The 25,317-nt window shown below is 41.6% G+C and overlaps 3 protein-coding genes across 8 annotated transcripts in view; 2 read left to right on the top strand and 1 right to left on the bottom strand.

Annotated features, from left to right (window-relative positions):
* Positions 1–25,317, top strand: part of HACD4 (3-hydroxyacyl-CoA dehydratase 4) — a 186,710-nt gene that overhangs the window by 148,034 nt on the left and 13,359 nt on the right. For 2 of the 5 annotated variants that reach the window (XM_017806093.1, XM_017806088.1), the window contains exon 1: positions 15,687–15,783. The exons of 1 other annotated variant lie outside the window; for it this stretch is intronic. The gene's annotated coding sequence lies outside the window, so the exon portion shown is untranslated. Of the gene's footprint in view, positions 1–15,686; positions 15,784–23,591; positions 23,607–25,250; positions 25,276–25,317 lie in introns of those variants that run through there. 2 more of the 5 variants (XM_017806090.1, XM_017806091.1) reach the window with 2 other exon arrangements.
* LOC108493108 (interferon alpha-2-like) lies at positions 4,526–7,550 on the top strand. The gene is made up of 2 exons (XM_017806087.1): positions 4,526–5,974; positions 7,505–7,550. Exon 1 carries the CDS (start codon positions 5,278–5,280, stop codon positions 5,971–5,973), a length of 696 nt encoding a protein of 231 aa, XP_017661576.1. The 5' UTR covers positions 4,526–5,277; the 3' UTR covers position 5,974; positions 7,505–7,550.
* LOC108493111 (endogenous retrovirus group K member 18 Pol protein-like) lies at positions 22,062–23,539 on the bottom strand. Of its 2 annotated transcripts, none has more exons than XM_017806094.1 (2): positions 23,404–23,539; positions 22,062–22,943 (listed from the first exon to the last, which is right to left on the bottom strand). In XM_017806094.1, exons 1-2 carry the CDS (start codon positions 23,492–23,494, stop codon positions 22,429–22,431), a joined length of 606 nt encoding a protein of 201 aa, XP_017661583.1. In that variant the 5' UTR covers positions 23,495–23,539; the 3' UTR covers positions 22,062–22,428. The 2 variants fall into 2 exon arrangements, with proteins under 2 accessions (XP_017661583.1, XP_017661584.1); XM_017806095.1 differs by having other exon boundaries at positions 22,062–22,919.

Genomic DNA, 25,317 nt, shown 5'->3' with positions numbered 1-25,317 from the left:
CTCGAGGCCAGTCCGTACCGCGGCGAAGCCAGAGATCGCGGCACGCGGGGCTATTCCCAAGGCGGGGACAGCGGCCGGTGCCGGCGGGAGGCGCTGGCGAGCCCCGCGCGCGGGCGCAGTAGCCGCCCGGTCTGAGGGAGGCCGGCGGAACGGAGCGGGGAAGGGCTGCAGCTCCCCCTGCTCCATTCCCAGGCAGGCTGAAGAGGCAGGCGAAATATCCTGTAAGCAGCTGGGAGGAGTCTCAGAATCTCTGGGCCTTGTTCTCGTGGGTACTTCAAATTGCCAGATGTCTGCTTGGAAATACAGCAGACAGGGAACAGTGCAGGAGATATCCAGACTGTATGGAAGATAACTTTGTGACACAGTGTATGAGGGAGCCAACCAGGGAAGGTGCCCTGCTCTGCCTGCTGTTTGTGAACAGAGAAGAGTTAGTGGGAGATGTGGTGGTCAGAAGCCATCCTGGGCACAGAGACAAAGAAATGAATAGTTTTTCTTTTCAGAGCACAGGGGGAGGGGACCAGCAGAACTGCTGCCTGGACTTCCAGAGGCCAGACTTTGGCCTATTTAGGAGACTGGTTGCCACAGTTCCTTGGAGGGCAGTCCTCGTGGGCAAAGGAGTCCAGGAAGGCTGGACATTCTTCAAGAAGGAAACCTTAAAGGTGCAGGAGCAATCTGCCCACATGTGCTGAAAGATGAGCTGGGTGGGAAGAAGACTGGCCTGGCTGAACAGAGCTTTGGTTGGAACTCAGGAGAAAAAGGAGAGTTTATGATCTTTGGATGAAGGGACAAGCTCAGGAGGACTACAAGGATTTTGTGAGGTTAGGCAGGTAGAAAATTAGAAGGACCAAAGCCCAGCTAGAACTTGATTTGGCTTCTAAAGTTAAAGACAATGAAAAATGTGTCTACAAATATATCAGCAACAAAAGGAGGGCTAAGGACAATCTCCATCCTTTATTGGATGCACATGGAAACATAATGACAACAGATGAGGAAAAGGCTGAGGTCTTGAATGCCTTTTATGCCTTTACTAACAAGACCAGTTGTCCTCAGGGTACCCAGCCCCCTGAGCTGGAAGACAGGGATTGGAAGTAGATATATCAATATCTTTATCAATGACAAAGACTATGAAATCATGTGCAACCTCAGCAAGTTTGCAGATGAAGCTGAGTAGTGCATTTGAGACCACAAAAGGACAGGATGCCATCCAGAGGGATCTGGACAAACCCGAGAAGTGGGACAATAAGAACCTCGTGTAGTTCAACAAGTTCAAGTGCAAGGTGCTGCATATGAGCCAGGGCAATCCCAGTCATGAGTACAGGCTGAACTGAACTCATTTAGAGCAGCTCTACAGAGAAGGCCTTGAGGGTTCTTAAGGATGAAAGGTTGAACATGAGCCGACGGTGTGCACTAGCAGCCCAGAAAGCCAACCACATCCTAGGCTACATCAGAAGAAAGGGGGCCAGCAGGTTGAGTGAGGTGATTCTGCCCCTCTACACTGCTCTTGTGAGACCCCAGCTGGAGTGCTGCATCCATCTCTGGGGGCCCCAGCAGTGGAAGGACATGGATCTGTTGGATCAAATCCAGAGGAGGGCCACAAAGATGATCAGAGGGCTAGTGCACCTCTCCTATAAGACAGGCTAAGAGAATTGGGATTGTTCAGTCTGAAGAAGAGTAGGCTTTAGGGTGACCTAATTGCAGCTTTCCAGTACCTGAAGGGAGTCTACAAGAAAGCTGGAGAGGGACTTTTGACAAGGGTATTTAGTGGTAGGACAAGGAAGCATGGCTTCAAGCTGAAGGAGGATAGACTTAGATTAGATATTAGAAAGAAATTCTTTACTGTGAGGGTCGTGAGGCACCGCGAGAGGTTGCCCAGACAAGTTATGGATGCTCCCTCCTTGGAACTGTTCAAGACCAGATTGGATGAAGCTCTAAGCAACTCAGTCTAGTGGAAGAAGGTGTCCCTGCCCATGGCAGGGGGGTTGGAACTATAGGATCACAGAATCATTTAGGTTGGAAAAGACCTCTAAGATCGTTAAGTCCAGCCACTGACTGATCACCTTGTCTATTAGACCAAGTGCCAAACAGGTGTTTACCATGAAGTGCTACATGCAGTTTTTCCTTGAACAGCTCCAGAGATGGTGACTCCACCACCTCCCTGAACAGCCAATTCCAATGCTTAACAACCCTTTCTGGGAAGAAATTCTTCCTGATGTCCAGCCAAACCTTTTCTGGTGCAGCTTAGGACTGCGTCCCCTTGTCCTGTCACTAGTTGCCTGGGAGAAGAGACTGACCCTCACCCAGCTACAACCTCCTTTTAGGAGGTTGTAGAGAGTGATAAGGTCATCCCTGAGCCTCCTTTTCTCCAGGCTAAACACCTTCAGCTCCTTCAGCTGCTCCTCACAGGACTCAGAACCTTCCGACCTAAACAATTCTATTATTCTATAAGGGGGAAGACTGGCAAGTTATAACCGCAATGAAAACCATAGTGGAGAAAAATGATTTTCTTTTAGCATGGGCAGTGTCAAGCTAGTAGGGGAGGAAGCTGTCTTGTGTAGTGATAAGCCAAACCTATGGCTTGAATTCCTTTGTTGCCCATGGACTTCTTAAAACCAGCGTGTTTGGAATGAATGGAGAAAAGAAACTGGTATCTAGAATAGGTGAAATGGTTTAATGTGGGGTAGTTATGAGGTCAAAACGCACTATTTTGCAGGAATGTTCCTTCCCAGTGCTCCATTTGCCAGCATATGAACTTAGACTTTCCATTTGCCTTGGTGCCTGAGATAAAAGGTAGAAGCAAATATTCATGGAATTCCTCTATTGCATTATAAAATATATACAAAAAATACAATGAAAAATCTTCATTAGAGAAGTAATTTACAGCATTTTAAAGGTGTTAGAAAGATATAAAATTGTGCATTTGTTTAGCTTTAGTATTTTGTAATGGATACATATATAGCTAGATGATCTTTTAAGGTCATATTTTTTTGCATGACATCAAAGACATGATAACCTTTCTAGAATAATGATCTGCTGCGTCTAATTGGAAATACAGCTGTGCTTTGCCGACTTTTTTCCTCATTGCGTTCTAGGTTAGAGTGGTTGGTCTGTGTTTCACCCACAGGAAGGGAAATAAACAACAATCTGCAGCTTCATATCACTCATTTACTTCTTCCAGTCATTACTTTTAATGAACTATTTGTTTCTAAATAAAGCAATAAGGGTAATTGTGTCCTGCTTTGCTTAGTGCAATAATCAAGAAACTGGCTGACTGGGGATGAACAATTAATTATTCTTTTGAAAAAAACAACCAAACAAACAAAAAACCCAAAAACAAAACCCCAAAACCAAACCCTAGTGGACTAAGTCAAGTGTAACTTTTGTGAGGAGGCAAGGACAACTGATCTGTTAACACAAGAGAATAAAACACTTGGACCTAGTGACACCAAGGATGGCATCTCCAGCTCATCATTGAGAGGACAAAACTTTTTTTCAAGAGGAAAGAAAGAACTTGTGTGTCTGGGAAATACAATGAGTATGAAGGAGTTTACCTGTTTAAATCAGTAGAAGGATTAAACTCATATAATTATTACAATTTTGAAAAAATACTTGTGTATAATTTATGGAAATACCTGTAACATTATGTAATAATTTTCTCGAAGTACATACATTTTTTATTGATTTCATGATAACTTTGATGTGTTTAACTTTGATATTTTTTCAAAAGTGATACATCTTCATGGCCATATTGCATCTAACACAATAATGCACTTCAGGCCATTTTTCCAAAGTAATAAACATTCCCACTAAATAAAAAGATTTGGTTCCATGTTACACATTTTGTATCCACTCTGATTGCTGTTACTCATTTTAGTTAATACTGTCATAGGTGATAGGGGATACATTTTTCCTCACATTGGCGGTACATCCAGTCCAAGGTTGCTTAAGCAACATCAGGGCATCCAAAAAGTTTGCTTATGAGAATAACTGTGCTCAGCTTAATTTGTGAGTTTTTAAAGCCTCCCAAATACCTATGTGCTGAACATAAAGGGGACCCTAAAATAGTATCATCGATTTGCTCAGAGTGACTACCAAAATGGGAATCAAGCCAACCTTATAACAATGGGTGCAACAACGGGAAAAAAATACTTTAGGAATGAGGCTTACAGCCATGAGATATGCCATGGGATATCTGGTGAAGGGATTTCCAAGAGATATGCTGCATCCAGCTCCTCTGATCTCTGAGAACCAGCTGGAAAGCTGGGGGGTTTATTTTCTTACTTTCAATTCAAGAAATACAGAGCCAAGTCTCAGACAGAAAAACCAGGTTTTCTGACCTCTTCATCCAGACACTGTCACCTACAGAGCATTGCTTTTACCTTTACGTATGTATTCACAGGAGGCAGGGGAGACGGCAACACAGCAGTTTAAGAGTAGCTTGCATCAAAATATAATCAAAAACAGGAGCCAGATTTCCCAAGGTACTGTGTTAGTTCTAACCTCCTCTATTATATGGCTAGGGAAAACAAATGGCTGAATTTTAACGTGCTTTTTGTCTTCTCTATTCATTCTCATCCCATTTAATGTCATAATTCAGACCTGTACTCAACTGGGCTTGATATTAACTATTGTTCATTTACTCATATGGGAGGAAAAAGAATATTGTATCTAAATATCTAACTTGTTCCCCTGTGAGTATTTGTATTTGCATGGCACGTGCAGTCTCTAAGTGAGACCAAGGCCTCATTTAATTAGCAGTGTGCATGTATTAAAAACCACAAAGGTATATTAACACAAATTTTTATACACACACACACACACACACACACACACACACACACACATTTTAATGATATGACATCTGTCCTTTGAGTCTAAATGGTCAGGAGAAATAAAGGTGAGGAGAAAGAAAATATTTTCCCTGAAAGAAAACAGGTAGAGAAAGCTTAACTGAATCTTGGAAGTATAAATTATGGTAAGGAGACAGGATGGCAGTAGCATTCAGCAGGTCCCTGTCCCATCATTGTGAGTGTTTCTTTATTGCAACATGTTCTACAACTGGCAGAATATTAAGAAAAAAAATATTTCTGAAACTCTTTATTTCAAATTCTTATACTTCGTATAGAATTTTTGAGGGGGAGAGAATAATCTGACACATTCTAATATCCAGCTGAAATAAAAAGGAAAGTGGCAAAAAAAAAAAGACTGTGAAGTCATAAAGCAGAAAATGAAAGTGTTCTCAAAAGCATACACAAGGGGGAAAACCTTAAAAACCAAAAAATGATGAACGAAAACTTCTTCTACAGAATAATTAAATTTCAAGATTTTGAAGAAACAGGAGCCTACGAATGCCTTCAAAGTATCCTAACCCATCTCAGAATTTATACACAGGAAAGGAGGAATATTAGAGCCTGCTGTATCATGAATGCTTTTGGCTTGATACAAATTGGCCTCATACTGTTGTGCACCACCATCATCTGCAATCATCAGTGCAACCATCTTCTATTACAGCAAAGAAAAGTGATTGAAAACAGCCTGCAACTTTTGGACAAAATGGGCAAAAACTTTCCTCAACGATGTCTAAGAGAGAAAATGTCCTTCAGATTTCCTAAGCAGGTTCTACAGCCCAGACAGAAAGAGACTGTCAGAGTTGCCATTGAAGAGATCTTCCAACATATATTCTATATCTTTAGCAAAAATCTAACTCTAGCTGCTTGGGATGGGACAGCTTTGGATCAGTTCCAAAATGGACTTTATCAGCAAATTGAGCAATTGGAGGCATGTGTAATCCAAAAGCACACCCACTACTGTTGGAGTAAAGAAGTAAGCAGGCTGAAACTGAAAAAATATTTCCAAAAAATAGATTGTTTTCTTAAAGACAAACAACACAACCTGTGCTCCTGGGAGATCAGCCGTGCAGAAATGAGGAGATGTCTCCAAATGATTGATAAAGTGACAAGGAAACTTAACAACTAAGGTACAAAGATTTTAACCTCACATAAATTATAACACTTATAAAGAAATATTATGTATAATATTTATTATTGACTCTATGATCTATCTTGTGGCATTGCTTCTAGTTCATTCTGACTGTATTTAAATAATTATGCTCCTGAATTTTATTTTTGCAAATGTAATGCATTATTCAGTGTAAGTAACTTTTTTCTACTCTGAATTAATCTATATGACTTTTCAGTTAGATTACACATCCATTGTAAGGAATTGTAACTTTATGACAGATAGTAAAATCTTATGGTGTTTTCTGCTGAGAAAAAGTGCTGCTACTTTCCATTTCTATTTCACTCACATATAGAGAATCATGTATTTGTGGATTAACTACACATCCCTTACCTTTCAGGAATTGCTAGATTTTACTGATTGAAACTGCACCAAAAATAAAGTATTATATTGGTTATTTAAGTGGTCCTGACTTAGGCTGAGAACATGCATTTTTCTTTTAAAGTTTGTATCCTCTTTTCCAAGAATGTATTTTTTTTTACATTTGAGTAATTCTAACATTTGCTTTGTTTGAAGATGTAAAGTAATTTGAGAAGGATTTGCTTACATAGGCTATTTTTTGCAGTAGTTATGGCTTCTGTAGTAACTTTTCACTTGGACAGTGTTACTTGTAGTTGAAATATATTTGCCTCATTTAACTATTTGGGGACAAGGCTTTTATTCCTTCCTGCAATGTTTCCAATTCACTTAAACTTCTTTGAAAAGGTATTTGAAATAACTTTCCTACAAAGAAGTATCCAAAAGCCACATGTGCCAGTGGCACATCCTACTTGCTCATGGACATAGTCATCCTGGCTACTGCAATCTCAAACATCACCATCCAGTTCTATGTTTTATTGCTGCGTGATGTCTGCCTCTTCCCCTTTGCTCACAAATTGAACCACAGAAATGTATAGCCCTTGGTATTTCAATTAATTTCCACTCCAAACCACGCAGCTTTCAGTAATAATTGCAATATAATCAAAATCTTTAGAATAGCTTGCAATAAACTGGGCGTGGATTTTACCCTTGGGAAATTGTCCCTGAGTAACTCCATTTCAAACGGAGTGTTTTCCCTGCTCACTTGTTATATGTTAGTAACGGAGGAAAGAGAGCTATATCCAGGATCTTTTACCCAATGAATATTGTTAAAAATTTGGTGAAAGCCCCAACAGCTTTTTTTTAAAAAAAAAAAGCTATTGCCTCTGGCCACCCCAATGTACATTTGGCACAGGCTCCTGGATCTGGCATAAAGAAGCAGAAGAGAGAGCACATGTGCTCCCAATAGATGCTGATATTAGTCCTGGAGGGCCAAAATTGCTAGAGGTTGGTTTAAGCATCATGTAAGGAACCACTTTAAAGCTTTTCCTGATCTCCAGCCATTCAGAAAAGTATCATTCAAAGGGGTGATAATAAAAAGATACATCTAAACAAAAAAGGACTGATATGAACAATGGCAATGGCCACTAGGTCTTGGGTACCATACCTATGACACAGGTCTCTTTTGCAGGGTGTACATACTTTCCTCGCTACCGCTCATCAGTGCAAGCTAAAGANCAATAGGAGAGATGGGTATCAGGTATGAAGCTCAAATACCAGAAATAAAACCAGCTAGCAACTTCACCACTCTCCAGAACAACATAAAAGACCAAAGAAACAGACTGAAATACTGGAGTAATTTTTCATTCTGGTGACACCCTGTCACAAACATTACAGCAAAATGTGTATTTCTTGGGCTTTGTAACTAACGGCACTTGAAATGGCTGCCACCATGGGACTGTTTCAAATCCTATTTCTGTTGCTTTTTTTTTGTACTTCTTCAAACCTATACAATAAAAGGGCATTCAGCCTACTTACCCTTCTGGTTCTGACATCCTTGGGTGACTTCTGCAATGCAAACTGTTATTGAAATGTCCTGATTTTTACAGAAACTTGGAAGTAGCATGAAATATTTTTCAGCTGCTCTCTCATGAGGGATTCTAGTTTTTATTGCCTAACTTGTCTGCAGTGAGAATATGTTAATTCATGGCCCACTAATTGTTTAGAAACTCATACCATTATGCTTTTTTAATTCATAATGGTCCTTAAAAATCTCATTGCCAAATAAAAACCTGTTTTGACATATTTCAGTCGACATGGTACTTTGCAGTGCAGAAAAAAACAGAACGGACAGTAGAGGACAAAGTGAAATTACAGACAAATATAAGAGTTGTAGGTTAATGTACATGTGTTTTGGCAAGACTGTTTCAGTTCTTTATAAGCATGCTGCTTATCAGTAAAGTGCTATTGCGTTCATAGAAGGGAATTGAAAGAAAAATTAACTATTCTTAAAAGAAACAAGAAGATCTCAGAGACAGTGATGAGAGCTGAGAAAACAGCATTTGATTTCAATTACTTTTTGGCCAGCTGTGAGGTAACAGAAATTATTTGTACTGAGACCATGTCTAGAAGACACATTTAAAGTTGGGGACTCTGCAACAGACATAGTTACTCAAGAAATAAAAAGGAAAAAGAAAACAGCAAGCCAAAATGTCTTTGTTTCAGTCTTACTTTTTAAAGAAAGATAAGGATTCTTAAGGGAAAAAGAAGAAAGTTAGAGAGTCAGGAGGTCCTCTCTTTTCACCATGCCATCTTAACATTTTGGAGAAATCTGTATTTCACTGCCATCGTGTTACCAGGTCAGCTGTATATTATTGGAACCCTCTGGTATTTCTTCCAGTTATTATTTTTCTAGAAGTTAAACAAATGAGGCAAAATACAGTTTTTAAACATACATTGTTTTCAAAAGGAAATTAATAAAATAGTGAATGCAAAGTCTCAAAAATTTAGCATAGATGAAAAAAAATCCTTCCAAGATGGGGCTGCTTATGGATCAGAAAGCTTCATAAACTTTTCCATAAAACTCACACACCAGTGCTGTGCAGCACAGGTCCCAGTCACAATTCTGGCAGTTCTCATGGCTTGTCCACAACACGTTTGGACAAGCTGAGCTGTGTTGCACTTTTGGGGAAACGGTACTAAAAGTGATAAGGTTTCACCTATACAGAGTCAGTTTTCTGGAGTGGATTTATGGAACTGGGGTCAAAAGCCTTGTCTTCCACATGAAACTTCAGAACAGCTTCAGTAGAACTGAAGAATGCTTATTTCAGACTTTATTTTGGAAAAAATTATTCACAAGGCACAGTCAACTACAGCTTCACCCATGGGTTTGGCTTGTTCCGCCAGGTCTGGCTTCATAAAAAAAAGCACACCAAAACTAAACAAACGGGAAAAAAAAGTCTGTGGAAATAAGTCTCCAAATAATCACACAGAATTAGCCCCATTTCTGGGAAGGACAGCTGTGAACTCCTTCAGAGCAGGCCAAGGGAAGTTGCAGGGGTGGCTATGGTGAAGCAGCCAGACCACCACTGGGGTTGAGGGGTGTGGACTGGAGAGGGGATCAAGAACTGCCCATGGGAAGTGCTCACGGACTGTTGCATCCTGCCAGCCCTCACCCCTTACAATCCAGTCTGTCCCCTGGTTCAGGGAAGATCAAGAAATGAGGGTGACAAAATAGAGAATAAATCCTAAATGAAGGTGTTAGTTCTCAGTTTTGACTGGCAGAATAAATTTGCTTAGAAATTTAACGCAAAGCAAAAAAAGGTGAACAAAGCAAGTAAGATCAAAGTTGATATTTTCCAATAAGGTGACTGTGCTTTTTAATACCCAAAAATCTTCCTACTAATCCTCATATAGGCAGGGATGAGTCATTTGTATCAATGTTTCCCACACTTCTGCTGACACCATGAAATCCTTAGTAAGGTGCACAGGATTTTTCAGTGCTAAGAGTTCCTAGAGGAACAAACTCTGACAGAGAACACGAGGAAAATCTTTCTTCTCAGCATTGCAGCCATGCCAGTGGAAAGCAGCTGCAGTGCTTCTGTGGGGCCACCCTGCTGCAGCCACGGACTGCCAACCCCACCTTGCTTCCAAACACCAGGCTCTTCATTACTTATGTCCTGGATGAATTCCTTTTCTCTATATACAACTTTAAAAGTGAAATTCCCAGCTCATGTGAACTGGCAACCCTCCAGTTTAATTCCAGTGGCACTGAGGAAGAAGCAATGGTAAATGATGATCAGATGAGCAGAGGGAAATTCATGTCCTGTCTCAGTTTTCTACACAGTGTAGAGTTTTCTACACTGCAAGGTCGGTTCATTTTCTAAAACCAACCTTGCTGAGCCCAAGTCATTACAATTAGGATCCTAAAACCACATTACCTTCAGCAATAAGAAATTGTGTTCTAAGCAAATAATATGATCTGCTTTTGAGTGTGTGAAAGTAAACACAGTTAACACTCCCTTCTAAAAAATAACTGTTAAAGCATGACAATGCATTTGCAAAGTCAAAATACCCATTAAGTGTCGTGTGGGGTCTTTATATAATAAAGAAATGTGGTCTGCTGTCTGATGAGATGGTAATCAAAGAGACTTCATTCAAACCCGGCGCCCTTTTTATCCCTTAAAACCATGTGACCTTGTGACCAATGGAATTATCTATTTCAGTGCATGTCCCCTGGGCTTCCCTGTCCTGGGTGCTTCCCCTGCACCCCTGGACACGCCTCCTACAATTAAAGAGATTAAATACTGAGATTTCAAATAGCATATCTGCTCCCTGCACGCCAGTTACCACTGCATCTATTCACTGTAACTCTTACTGTTAGTATTCCTCAAGTTTCTTATCTTGGTAGGCCAGAACCTACACAACTTCCTCTGGACTTAGCTGGAGTAGTGTGTTCCAGTTCATTTTCCCAGAAAGGAAATATCTTGATAGACGTATTTATATAAAACAGAAAGCTTCGCTTCTACAAAAAAATAAAACACATTTTACTTTAATTGTTTTTCAAAATGTTGCTCTCTCTTTAAGCAATTAAGGTACTTTCTTTTCAAGTCTCTTTGGATTTGAAGTGTACTCAGTTCTGGTCTCCACTTTTTGGGAAAAGTTGACATTGGCTAGAACGGATTTTTTCTTGTGATTACAATTTTTAATAATTAAAAATAAGTTCTTGCTTCACGCAGTTGAAGTCATGGTGTTGTCCTTGCGGCAAGCATTAAATCCTTGCATTAAATATACTTACTTATATTAAAGAAGGATTTAGGCTGGATACTGGTCACCTGTTACTGGTCATGAGAAGTATTTCAAGATATTAAACCCTTAATTTTCTCTTCTTTTTTTTCTCTTTTTTTTCCTTTTTTTTTGTTTTAAGAATAATAGGGTACATCTCCCTCTCTATTCCAGTTCCCCACAGCTCACTGTTTGTGCCATTAAACCATTAAACTTCTAGAAAATGTCAGAAGCTATTGTTACAACTTCTATTATGAGTGACTTGGTAAGGACTAACACTTAAAAAAGGGAAATCTCCCAGCCCATCAAACAATAATTCCTCCTTATTATTGTGGTAACATATTCTGTGGGTTCTCATCCAGCAATGAAACTGAGAGCAGTGAACTGAGAGGCACAGATACTGTAGAAGCATGACTCATTTCAGAACTGGGTTATGTCTTTGATATTTAGTTAGTCTTTTCATGGCCTTCCAAGCAAAACCTGTGAATTTCTCACTCTGCTAAAAAAAAGATGGCTGGGAATGAGAAGAAAGGACATGGTAAAGGATAAAGGCTATCTTTTTTAAAAATGGAAAATGAGGGATGGTATTTCCTGAAAGAACATTAAAATGTAAAAAATTGTTGCCCTAAAAAAATAGATTATATTGTCCATGAATATGCAGATTCAGGTTCCCTAAGAACAGTAAAACCAGGTTATAATAATAAGCCTAAAACATCATCCTTTGCATCATAAAAATAAGTTCCTTCCATGTGGAAATATTTTAATTAAAAGCAGGATTAACATGTTACAGAAATGCAATGGTTTGCATTTTTATCCTATGCAGAGAACATTGTCAGTAGCTTTCTATTGTTTACCTCAGCCTGGGGATTAGGGTAACAGCTTGTAGCCTCAATGCTTGAAATCAATGCTTGAAAATAACAAATCCCCCAAATCAACATATTCCTAAGGAGTTATGGGGCTGTTTATGAATACACAGGTCAATCTAGAGGCCATATGATCTGCTCCCTCAAAGACTCACAGGAACTGACAAATAAGGAGGGTAAGGCTGTCACATCTTCTCCAAGTGACATTTTGGGAGGTCTGGACAGAAACTGCCTGGAGGCTCTTGACTGACTTCCATCATCCTTCCTCTTGCTGTGCTCCAGCCGTAGGGCAGCAGCAAGAAGATGCCACCAGTTGCTCTATCTGAAATACCCCTGCCTTCATTGGAGCTGAACTGTCCCAAAAGGTGGCAAATGCAAAAGAAGGACAAAGTCGAACAGACTGGCTGTGATTCTCTTTTTCCTTCAAAAGAATTTCCAAGCTTCATTTTTCACCTGATAAAACTGAGAAGCTAATCACCCTGCCAACTGTGTGTCTGTTTGGTGGACCCTTGTGGCACAATGCTTGCTCCCGCAATACACCTCATCCTAAAGCAGTCAGGAACTTTCATGTGATTTACTTAGATGATACCACCAAGTCAGCACTGGTGAGGCAGGATCTGTTTGCAAGCCAGAGTCTCTGCTGAATTTACAAAATCTCCAGGTTTTGAGAGGTGTGAAGCTGGCATGGCTGCTGCTTCCTCTTTTGTCTGGTTTGAGAGTACAGACAAAAACACTGACACTTTTCCCCATTACTTGCTTGCAGCATGAAGATGACTTTGCTTCCCCAGCTGCCTCTGCCAAGCCTTCTTTCCCTCATTAGCAGTCTTGGCCACACAACATGAACACCATCCAGCACTGGGCAAGTACTCTGCCTGCTAGTGAGAAATAAGAGTGGGCAGTACTGCACCACATCATCCCCAGGCAGCCCAGGATTTACTCTTTAACTAAAGTGAATAGCACTGGAGTGTTTGCTTCCAGTTAAGCACTTGTTTCAGAGCTGTGAGTTACCAGCGCTTAAAATAGCACAATCCACTGGCCAACACAGGCTTAAATTCACACAGACAAAAAATGTAATAATGGAGGAAAGGAAATATGAAGTTAACAGGAACATTGAAAATTAATTTTAAGACACATGGTTTCTTTTCTTAAAAACACATCTGCATATTGCTTTTATAGCCAGGATTTGGAAACAAAAGCTATGCAGATGTTTTATTGTGGCGATGTTTCCTGTTTGAAGAGAATGAGATTCTTTCCATGTCACATGAAACCTTCCAAACTTGCCATTAACTTTTCACATAAAGCAGTTCCTTGCCATGGTTCCTGACACAAGAACTGTGCCCAAACAGAACAATTTTTCCCCCCTCATGATGCAGGGAAACTAAATGTGGTAACAATCTGTTTATATTTTGAGAAATCCAGAAGACTCAGGCAGAACATGGGCTAAACGGTCATGTAGCTTGTTTTAAGAGATGCCAGCACTTATATACAAGTCATTTTTTGATGCTGGTTGAGGAGTTTCTAGACTGAAGTTTTTTTGCCAAAGTAGCAGCTGGAGCGGAGAAGAAAGTTTATTTTCCAAAAATAAAAAGATAGATTTTTTACCAGGACTTATTTTATTGTTCCCATATCCAGCTAATATGTATTCCAACAGTATCACTGAATATTTGCTTTCAACTGAATGTCTTTGCAGCTTACAAAATTGTTAAATGTTTTAAGCATAAAAGCCCTTCTCCAAAACCTGTGTGCATGGAAGCATTCCCACCTCTATCTAGTCTCATAAAAGCTGTTACCTATTGTAACTGATTTTCCTTTCTCATACCTATCACACTACAAAAACACCACTGGAAATTGCATGGCTGAAGAGACCTTACATGTGTTTTCAACTGAAAATTGTACACAGAAAAAAACCCTTGTATTTCAGAGAAACATTTTTCTTATTCTAATGTCTAGGATCAAGTTTGATTGGCCAGATCGACTACAAGCCACTGCCTGAATTGTATTCTGCATCTCCCAAAGGAGAAATTGAATATCCATGTAAAAATAGATTTATGAGCCCTGTACCTTGGCAGGGCTGTACATTGTCACTCAAATGGGTGCATTTGTAAGAGCACTATAGTTCAGGTGAGAAGTACACCTTTGAAGTGAATTTTCTAGTCATTGCCCCATGCTATGCCTCATTCCTCACCACAGGGCAGGATTGGAATGCACCAATATAATTCATTTCACATGGACAGCAGGACAACATCACTCCTATCACATGCCATCACCCCAGGAGATTTTTTTTTTCAGCAGGCAATGGGCATCCACTCCACAGGGCCAAGCTGCTGCCAAAGGAAAGCCTTAAAAATGCTTCAGTGGTGGGCAGCACCTCACTAGGCTCCTGCCAGGCTGTGCCATGGGTGGCCACCACCATGGACAGGAATTGGCATCCAGCTTGCAAGCCCTTGCAGGTGCCCTTGTCATCTGTGTAAGCTTTAGCTTGGCAGCTGCCCATGAGAGGTGTTTTGCACGTCACAAAGCTAGCTGAGCTTTTGGTGCTTTTAGGTATTTGCCTGCTCTTCAAAAAGAGCTATTCTTCCTGCTTCTGGATCTTGTTACAGTGGTGAGCTCCACTCCTGCAGTATTAGTCACTCCAGTTGTCCTTCTAGAGACAGTGTGGGGGCTGTTTTGCAAGAGCTCAACCCTTTAATTAACACTGATTATTTCATCCTGACAAAGAAATAAGTTCTTTAGCCTAGAAAAATATGATGGTTCTTGAGCAGTGAAAGTAAGATGCCACACAGGCAGGAAAGCCAGTCATGACTGCATGACCTCTGTGCTAGAGGTCCCAGGTGGAAGACATAATCATGGAAAACACTTTGCTCCCTGTGCTTGCCAGGAAATCATCCACTTGCCAGGGAGTCATTTCTGACCTCCCCAGGACACCACAGGGAGTAGAGATGGTCCTGCCAGGAGCTCAGTGCCACTTGCAGGAGGGATGAGACATGGTAAGGCACTTTTTATTGCCCAGACATTCTGTACTTACACAAAACTATACTCATTTTGTCCTCAGTGACTGCTTCAGTTATAGCATCAAAATTTGAATATCACTGTAGGGTGGGATGGGATTTCAACACTAGTGCTGTGGGGAAACTTTATTTATTGGCAGAAGGGAGTTTATAAACACATTAAGGCATTCTTCTTCATCTGATTTATTATGAGATATCCCAGACACTTAAGGGCAGAAGTAAACTAGGATGAACACATATCTTTCCTGCCAGTAGTGCCCATATTTCACAGGGGCATGAAAAAACAGACATTTCTAGATAAGAAGTGGAAAATTCTTTCCTCTGTCTGAAATAATCTAAAGTTCTCCTTTTATGTTGTGCTCCCAGTCTTCCTTGTCATTTGATAGTGTTGTTAGCATCATTGTAGTGATGATGATTTAAACATAAAAGAAAAATTTTTTAATTTTGCATTTATTCTCTCCAGTAATCCTTCAAAATATTGCTCTGGGTTAAGGGATGAAGTTAGTGGGATTTGCAGACTAGCTTACTAGTACAACAGCAACAAACAATTTAGGCTAGGTCAGGTTGGGCTAGGTTAGGTTGGGCTAGGCTGGGCTGGATGAGGAACGGAGCAAATGGAACGGAGACATTTGGGTTTAGAAGCTTCTTTCTCGGGAAGTGCAGTGGTGTTCCTGCTTAGTCTACATACAGTGACGTCGGCGGGTGGGGAAAGAGGAAAGAGGAGGGGTGATCTCCTAACAAACAGCTGTTGCAGCTGCAGAGAGGAAAAAGGAGAAAGCTCAGGAGCAGCAGAAGAAATTCGACCCTTGCAACAGGTAATATCTCTTGAGCACAGGTGACCTATACTGCTCAAATACAAAAAAGTAGTGGGGGGGAAACAGTGGGTGGGATGTGCCTGTGGGAGAAAAGTACATCAGCTATATTAGTTCTCAGCAGCTCTCTTCTTCCTGAGCTACAGAACTTGCAGCTTGTCACAGGGGTGGGAGGGGGAAGGAACAGAAGATCAGACCAATATGACTTATTATGACTTAAAAGGAAATGGTGTCAGCAGAGGGGCTTTTCTAGCAGATCTTTCCTGCTGAAATAAAAAAAGGAACATTGCTCTCTGGTTTCAGCCTGAGGGCTGGTTCCTCATGTGCAGTCAGGGCACATGGGAAGATGGCCAAGTGCAATGGTCCTGACAGCAGGGAAGTGCTCAGTGCATGCAGGCCCAAGTGGGACCCTGGGACCAAGGGTCCTGGGATGCCCCCTGAGAGGGACCTGAGTGTGGCCTTCATCCTGGCACTCTGCAAGGCACACGTAGCTGGGGCAAAGGGATGCCCTGAGCTGAGAGCCTCTGCTGTGCTGTCACCTTAGCTCATGGGGAAACATGGTCCTGACCACCCTTCAGACACTGAGGGCACCTACCTGCATGCTTGCCTTGGATCATAGTTGTCACAAAGCCATACTGGATACCTTCACGACAAAATAATAAAATGGAACAGCCACACTTATATGATATTTCTGCCTGAGGAAATACATCAGGCTTGGCAAGCAAAAATGGTAAAATCTCTGCTAGTGAATAGACGGGAAGGGAGGCTATTTGGGACCATGCTGCTGTGTGTGCTAGTTCTGATATTTCTAATATTTCGTCTAGTTTTCTAGGTTTTGAGCCCAGAGAGAAAGCATATAAAATTTTTCACTAAGCAAAGCTGATACTAAGTATGATAGCTGCATTCCCAGCATTTCAATGTATTTGGCATAAAATCAGCCAAAATTGTTGTTGGAGAAACTGACAACTAAAACAGCAGATAGTAAGTCTGGCCTTCTGTCTCCTGCAAGACCCATGTTTGTTTGTTTCTCCTGTCATCAATGCAAGCAGAGTACTGAAACATGTACTGATCCCCCAATGCCTTCAAAGGAAAGCAACTTGAAAGTCTTAAAGCACATCACACTACAAGGGAGAAATGCAGCAGCAAATAAGGCACTAGTGAGGCAAAGTGAGGTTTGGAAGATTAGCCAGCAAGACCGAAAAGCTACCTTGTGGATTGCTAGTCAGTGTTTTGTCTCCAGTGGTGCTCTAGAAGCAGGTTCTTTGAGGTAAATGTGGAATGATGGCTGCTGTGAACTGAGGGAAGCAGGGAATCTAACTAAAGCCCATTTCTTCTGCTAGTGACTTTCACAATTCAGCAGATGGCTGAATTTTGTGTTGTGATACAAAACTATTGGGACAGTGAAATAAGTTATTCTCAGCCTGCTTCTGTTTCTTTAGATAAAGAGATCAGCCTTTGGAAGAGAAAGACCTTAGAGAGCAGTTACATTTCAGCTTCTTTTTATTACACTGAAATCACCTTTTATTGTCTGCAGATTCCTTCACCTCTGTCAAAGGCTTCTGTTCGCTCTCATGTACCTTTTGTGCAGTGATCAATAAATGGATGAAACATTTTCAGATCAGGCTGTTCCTTTACACAGTAGAGAATATCAGCAAGTGAGGGAGCTGTGCTGCTCGCAGCACTGGGGCCAGGATCTGTCTGCCAGGTAACACCAGCATGCTGCCTGCCAACACATCTCTACACTGCACTGGGAATATGTAGCACGCCTCAAACGCCAACAGTGTGTACACATTTCAGCAGTCGCCAGTACGTTTTAAAGATGACGAGTTCTAATATGCAACAGCTGCCACATTGCAAAAACACTAATGTGAGGCTGCACTTACAAACGTCCTCTTGGTTATTCCCTGTTTAGTCAAGATCAAGTAGTTTAAGAATTATAAAAACAACCGTTTTCTAGTCAGCCAATGGAGAAAGAGTCTGGAAAATACGACCAAGTCACTGAAAGACAAATTCTGAGGATGACAGACAGATGTAGCAAACCAAAATTCAGATGAGAGAAACCATATGCTCAGCTTGCATCCAGTGCAAAGCCAAATATCAGACCAAAGACAGTGGTGGAGCTGCTGGCTGGAAAGCCTCAAGGTTTTTATGATTGTTCCTTTAACTTACCCATTACAGTAATTCCTATCCATCCAGTAATAAGATTGTTTCTTAAATCAGAACAATGTTCCTAATTTTCTGTCTTTTTGTAATGTACAGTTTCCCATCCTTTTTTCTTACCACAAGATAGAAAAAAGTGTCACTCAGTAATTAAAGACATGGGTCAATATTTATAGATCTCACCGGACTTTAGTACAATTCAGTTGTATCATACTTTTCCCAAAAGGAGGGTATATGGAATACATTCCTTTGTTATATGTCTTATTTTCATAGTATCCATGGGCACTGATGTCTCCTAGGAGAGATTTTTTTCCCACAAATTTTTTTGTGCTTATAGAAGTGATGATATGAATAGCAGCCATCCTGCATAACCAGAAGAGAGGAAGACAGGTATTTTCTAAGCTCTCCCTGGGACTTAAAATAAAAATTTAGAACATCAGTTTATATAGATCAATTTGTCTAAGTCAGTATTGTTATTTATGGTCCTGGTCCAGTGCTGGGAATGAAGTATAGGCATTTATCAAATTTAGATATTTCTAAACAGAGACATTTCCTACATTTGTTATTGTACAGATATAAATGAAATAAAGTTTGATGGCAGAGACTGCACAAACACACAGGATCAAGGGGCAACTTAAAGAGAGTACTACTTATTGGGGTAGGAAATCAATAGGTCAAACACAGGAGACACAGGAGATAAATTCTAGTACAAAATTAACAAATAAATTTCCCAAGAAGGTAGATAGTCTTTTTTATAGCTGGAGGACAGGCAAGCCTCTCTTTTCAGAATAGGCCAGAAGAAAATACATTTATGGGAAATTAAGGACCTCCAGAGCTAACAGAGTTGATTGCTAGTTGACTCCTCACTTGCTGCTTCTCAGAGAGGGTCCCTGTGGCGCGATCCCCCTTTGCCAGGAGGAAAGGACCACGAGGTTTCTTCTCTGGATTCCAGTGGCAAAAAGCAGTTTATTCAAAATCCCGCGGGCTTTTAAAGTCTCTGGGGGAGGGTATAGAAAGGGGAACGTGATTGGGCAAGGGTTCGGGGGAAAGGGAGTGGCTTGAGGGCTCTGCTAGCCAGTGGGGGATACAGGAGGACCAAAGTCCAATAACAAACCAGGGACTGGGGAGAGACAGATGAGACGACCAATAATGCTTGTGCAGGGGCGAGGACTGGTTCGGGGAGGGGAGAGAACATGGCGCTGTACAGGGAAACCGTGTAGGTAAAGGGAATTACAGAATTCGGGGCAGAATCGTACAATAAAAACACAAGTAATCGATGCCTTTCCACTCCGCTCGATCCCAGAGAGCTGCCACCATGAGGGACCCGTTCCTATAGGCGTTCTTTCCATGACTCATAATCTCTGTATTCTCCCACAATTCCTCCATTTTTATTTATTAATGAAACATAAACTTGGGTAGCACTGTGCATCACAAGACGCTGGAAACATTTAGCTATGCACAGGAGAATTCGAAGAAGGATTGCTAGCACAAACAGGCCTAAAGGAAAAATAATGAGAATTTTTTCAGGGGCAGTGAGAGTCCCTTCAGGGAAAGCCAATCAAACATATTGTCCCATATGAACCTCATCTGATTTTAGGATTTGTTGAATGAGGGAATGAAGTTCATTTATGTGGGAGTGGATGGATTGGGAATGGTCAGAAAAATTTAGACAGCACAGCCACTCAAATTCATCGCAGCCATGTCCATTAACCAGCAACCGAAAATCAATGGCTGCTCTATTCTGTAAAGTGGCTTTCTTAAATTTGTTGGGAATCCAGTAACAGGTCTTCTAGTGCTGCACTAGTTGCATTTGCCTCCTTGGCTAACCAACATCCTATTTTTGTAAGCAGGTCTAGGGCATGTGTTGTGCCAATGGCTGGAATTATTATGCTGCCATCCTTGCTATGTGAAGGTTGGAGTCACAATCTTCGGTGAATTGTTGCAAATTTTAAGATTTCAAAAGGGGATGTTGCTGAGCTATAGGGTGAGGGGCTTGTTGAGGGGCTATGTTTGTGATGACTGGTCCTTCCATGAATGGTTTTCCACTCTCTTTAAGTCGCTGGAATGCGAGTCCAGCTTTTCAGGGTGGACGGTGATATCATGTTTTGTGATTGTTTTCGGAGGGTTAATAGCTAGGGAATGGATTACCTTTGCGGGATTATAAAGTGATAATTGACCAAAGGTACAAGGTCCCCTGACCACCTCTTTAGGGATTGATTTCCATACCCGAAGTCCACAGATAAGGAACACCCCCTTGGGGAGGGCAATGGATAGTGGGGGGGATTCAGTTTTTTCCTTGCATCAGAACTCAAAGCTAGAATAGACTCCATCAGATGTTACATTAAGCTGATGTTTACTTCTTTCTTCTGTTTTTATATTAAAATAGAAACAGTGGGCTGAGGGGAGGGGTATCTAAAATCTGTAATTCTTCAGGATAACTGTTGAAATATTGAGGATCTGTTTTGGCCTTTGGGGGTTGGGGGAAGCAGGACACACTTCGGTTTTTATTTTTGTCAGGATCATTGCACAAAAGGGAGTATTGATTTCGGAATCCTGTCCATTTTTGAGAGGACCAGGGGATCGCAACCAAATATGTTTTTAATGGGTTAGAGGAATCTGAGACTGAGAAGCACAAGGAATCGACATTTAAAGACTTAGCTAAAGAAGACCACGTTTCCAGGGTTAGTGGCAACTCAATCTGGAAGAGGAGGAGTTGTGGGAGAAGACTGATCTGATGTGATGACAGGATGGATTAGGATGATGATGATGACGGAGATCATGGTGGTATCTAGTCACTGTTGTAAAATTTCAACAGGTGAGATGGAACCCACTTGGGACTGGAATCTGTGGAAACACAAGCATGCCCCCTCCCCTAGGTGATAAGGGGAACAGGGCTGACTCATTCACCTGCTATAACATCTTTATAAGTAACCCTGGCATCAGTACAGATTTGGTTTCAGTGCACATTACAGTGTCTTTCTATGGGTGAGGTGCCCTGGTCTAACCTATTTAAGAAGTTAATAACACATAAGGCCTTATTTAATTTTTCTTGTGGTATGAGTCCAATTGTGGTGTTTTATTGTTTGGTTAACATATTTTTGAGTGTCTGATGGGCGTGTTCTACCACGGCTTGACCAGTGGGAGAGTGGGGGATCCCTGTAACATGTGAAATTCCCCACATGTTGAAAAACTCTTTCAACGATTGAGAGGTGTTATTGATTTTAATAGTTTTGGGGATGCCAAGGATTGATATTGCAGACATGAAGTGTTTTTTGACATCAAGTGCCTTTTCTCCTGATGTGCTGTTGCAGCAATGGCACCAGAACATGTGTCAATAGATACATGGATGTATTTTAACTTTCCAGATGGTGAATAATGTGTTATGTCCGACTGCCAGATGTCAAGTGGATTAATTCCATGGGGGTTTACTCCCTCAGATGGTAGAGAAGTGAGTCTTTGGCAATCTGGGCACACAGAAATAATTGCTCTAGCTTGAGACAGTGTGAGTTGGAATGTTTTTGTGAGGGATTTTGTATTCTGGTGAAAAAAGCTGTGAGACAGCTTTGCTTTTTCAAAATTATTTGGAACCACTGCAGTTTGTGCCAGGTGCCCTGTGTCAGCTATTTGATCTGCGACATGATTTTCTGCTGCGATGGGCCCTGGAAGAGAAGTGTGAGAATGAATGTGGATTATGTGGAATTTGTGTTTGCGATGACTAATTTCATAGAGTAATGATTTGAACATGTGAGCTAATTGTAATTGGGAGAGATCCTTTATGTAAGAATTTTCAATTTGTTGGACTACCCCAATGACATAGGCCAAATCGAAAACAATGTTCAAAGGCTCTGGAAACAGTTGAAATGCACGTATGACTGCAGAGAGCTCCGCTATCTGAGAGGAACCTCTTACCTTGTGCGTGTCAAATACCCACTTTCCTGCTTTTTGCTACATGACTACTGCGTTAGATGTCTTGCCAGAACCATCTGTGAAAACAGTTCTAGCACTTGTTAGTGGGACAGGTGAATAATTATTTGTTAGCTCTGGTTGGGTAAGGGTTAGTAGCTGTAAAAAGGGGATAGATGGGAGGTGCACTGAAAATTGACCCTTAAAATCAGCAATGGCTAACTGAAAGTCAGTACCATGAATTAACAACTGAGTTAGTTGAACAGTAGACAGAGGAACATAGATGACATCTGGGTCCCTTCCCAAGAGCTCCCAAAGCTGCAGTCTGCTTTTGTGGCACACCTTGGAGAGCATCTCAGGATATGTAGTAACAGATTTAGAAAACTGAAAACTTAGAAAAACCCATTCCCATAACAGAAAGTCCTTGTGTTTTACATCTAATTGTCCTAATACAGCATAGAGTTGTTTGATGCCTTTGAAAATTACTAACACAACAGGTAAGCCACACACTTTTCACTTAGTCTGACATGAACTCAGACTTTGATTTATCTCCTGCAACACCTCCAGGGCTTCCGGTGTTAAGCGTCAAGGGGATGTCAAATCTGCCTCCACTTTCAGGAGTTGAAATAGTGGTTTCAGGACATCTGTTGTTATACCTAAGAGAGGCCTAATCCAATTAATTAAACCTAGTAAAGATTGTAAGTCATTCAAGGTGTGGATGTTGGTGGGTAAAGCTACAGTCTGAGGTTGAACAGTGGTGTTATTAATTTGAAATCCAAGGTACTTCCATGTAACTGTCACTTGTTCTTTTCCTGGTGCAATCTCAAGGCCATGTTTCAATAGTGCAGCTTTCACAGACAAATGTACTTGCGTGAGCTGTCCCTCGGACTCCACTGCCAGAAGGATGTCATCCATATAGTGGTACAGAATGGTATTTGGAAACTGTCGACAGATTGGTGATAAGACGTCTGCAACAACTCTTTGGCAACGACTCTTTGGCACACTGTTTCTCATCCCTTGAGGAAGGACTGTCCAGTGATAACATCGAGATGGTTCTGCTGCGCTGATGGAAGGCACTGTAAACGCAAACCTACAAGAGTCTTTAAGGTTTAAGGCAATGTTAAAGAAGCAGTCTTTGATATCTATAATAACAATAGGCCATTCTGCAGGTATTACTGTTGGTGATGGGAGTCTGGGCTGGAGAGCTCCCATGGGCTCTATGATTTTATTGAGTTCTCTTAAGTCCTGTAGTAATCTCCATTTTCCATTTGACTTTTGTATGGCAAAGATGGGGAAATTCCGGGGACTATCAGTTGGTACAAGGTGTCCTTTTTCTAATTGTTCATCTACCAGGAGGTTGACTTGTTGCAATTTCTCTCCCTTTAGAGGCCACTGGGATACCCAGCGTGGCTCATCCAAGAGCCATGTGAGGGCGGGAGACCAGTGGCCTTTAGGATAAATTTGATGTGGTTAAACGGATTCCCCATTGCACTATAATATCTCTCCCCTAGAGGGTCATTGAAATATTAAGGACATAAGGGCTTGTAGAGGCTGTTTTACCTTCAAGTCCTTCAATCAGTAAAGTGCAAACACTTTGGAGTGGTGCCTGGGCTCCTCCTACCCCTTTGATGCCAATGCAGGGCTGTGTCATGTTCCATTCTTTTGACCAGTCGCCTTCAGCAAAGATTGTGACATCTGCTCCTGTGTCTATGAGACCTTTAACTTGAACACATGCGTTAGTATTGGGAAAGAATACAGCACAGGTTAGTACTGGGTGATCAAGTCAAATTGATTGTGACCATTGGACCAAAGGCATAGAGTCCAAAGTGTTTCCTCCCACATCAGTGGGGGTTAGGTTGGCAATAAGTGTATTTGTCTCCAGCTCCATGGGTAGAAACAGAACTTTGACAGTCACTTCTACTACTTTCGGGTTGTCTACAGTTATCAATTGTGGGACAACTGCTAACCCTGTATCAGTGGACGTAGCAGTCCCTGTTAGAATGTATTTTCCAGCAGGTACTGGTAGGTTAGTTGTTGGCTTCAGGAGAGCTGTCTGGTAGTTGTCATTGTTTATTGTGAATTGGTGGGGAGATGCCAGCTCCACCCTAGGGATGGCTGCTCTGGTTCTCCATCCGGGATCGAGGGGAGCAGCTCGGTGTGGTTGGCTTGTGGGGCATTTTTTGTCATAGCGCTGCCTCTCGCACTCGGCTCCCCGTTTCCCGGAATTGAAGCTAGTTTTTGCACAGCTTTCGGTGAGAGCAGCCTGCCCTCTCTGTCAAAGAGTGATCTACAGTCACTTGCCCAGTGCAATCCCTTTTTGCATCGGGGACACAAGCTGGGAGGTACTGTAGGTGCTCTTGTTTTCAGCTGAGGGCAATCTTTCTTAAAATGTCCAGGTTGTTTGCAATGGTGACAGGTAGCTTCCTTCTGCACTGCCAGGACTTTGGCTAGGAGAGATTTGTTGTAATTTCCGGATCTTACTTTGCGGTATGCCTTAACCATGTCCATTGGAGTGGGACCTTTAAGAGTCCTTAATATTTATTGGCAACCATAATTAGATTGCTCTGTAGCCAATCTTAGAAATAGCACATCTTGAGCTTCTTGGTGTTTAATTTGTTTTGCAATAGCTTTCTTTAACCTTTCTGCAAAGTCTATAAATGGCTCTCTTGGTCTTTGTTGTACCTAGGTGTATAAGGATGTTGGCTCCGCTGCCTCAGCGACAGCTTGAATCACTTGAAAAGCCAGATTCTTTGAAGTGTCCAATTCATTCATAGGAATTCTGGCTTGAGCCTGATTGGAAATATAAGGCCTCATCCCATAGAGCCTATTAAAGGACTCCAGGACTGCGGTACCTGTGTTGGTGAAGGCTTACTCTGCATGTTGCCAAATGCGACCTTGCCATTCATCTAAGAAAAGTGTTGCCTGTATGTTAGTGAAAAATGCATTTACCAATTCTTTTATATCATTTAGTGTAAAAAGTGTATGCAGTGAAAATTGAACTTAATACCCCTATTACGTAAGGTGACCTCAGTCCATAATCTGTAATAGCTTTTTTTGTGTCCTTAAGAACTAGAGATGAATAGGTTCCCAAATGGGACGATTGTTGGGGTGGTAAAATACAGGGAATGCTTTAACCAAATTTAAATCATCAGCTGCCAATTCTTGTTCTTTGATGTAAAACCATCGGCTTCTCTGGCATTGGCTCCAGAGAGACTGGGACCGTAGCCGCAGATATGTTGGCAGGTACCCGCTCCCAGGAAAGTGAAACTAGATGGGGTATGGGGGGGGGGTAGTGCACCTTGTGGACGACTACCGCCATCTACTGGTGTGAAGGAATAAAGCGCCTCCACAGAGTGGTGCTACAGAAGGGGCGACAGCACCATCTAGCAGGATAGCGGGATGAGCGGCGCTGCCATGAAGGGTGGCGTTTTGGTAGGAGTTGCATGTGTGTGTCAGGGGGGAGGGATGGGGGGG

This window comes from Lepidothrix coronata, unplaced genomic scaffold (assembly GCF_001604755.1).
Source record: "Lepidothrix coronata isolate B3197 unplaced genomic scaffold, Lepidothrix_coronata-1.0 Scaffold14, whole genome shotgun sequence".
NCBI classification, from domain to species: Eukaryota; Metazoa; Chordata; class Aves; order Passeriformes; family Pipridae; genus Lepidothrix; species Lepidothrix coronata.
The sequence above is the reverse complement of the archived record's forward strand: the minus strand, read 5'-3'. Positions and strand labels throughout refer to the sequence as shown.

What these genes read in the sequence shown, in the direction of transcription:
- LOC108493111 (XM_017806094.1), bottom strand. Translation starts at nt 23,494, where the DNA reads ATGACACAGCCCTGCATTGGCATCAAAGGGGTAGGAGGAGCCCAGGCA. An exon ending in ACTGATTGAAGGACTTGAAG is followed by an intron (nt 22,944 to 23,403) that starts GTAAAACAGCCT and finishes TAAACCTTAAAG; the next exon opens with ACTCTTGTAGGTTTGCGTTT.
- LOC108493108 (XM_017806087.1), top strand. Translation starts at nt 5,278, where the DNA reads ATGATGAACGAAAACTTCTTCTACAGAATAATTAAATTTCAAGATTTT.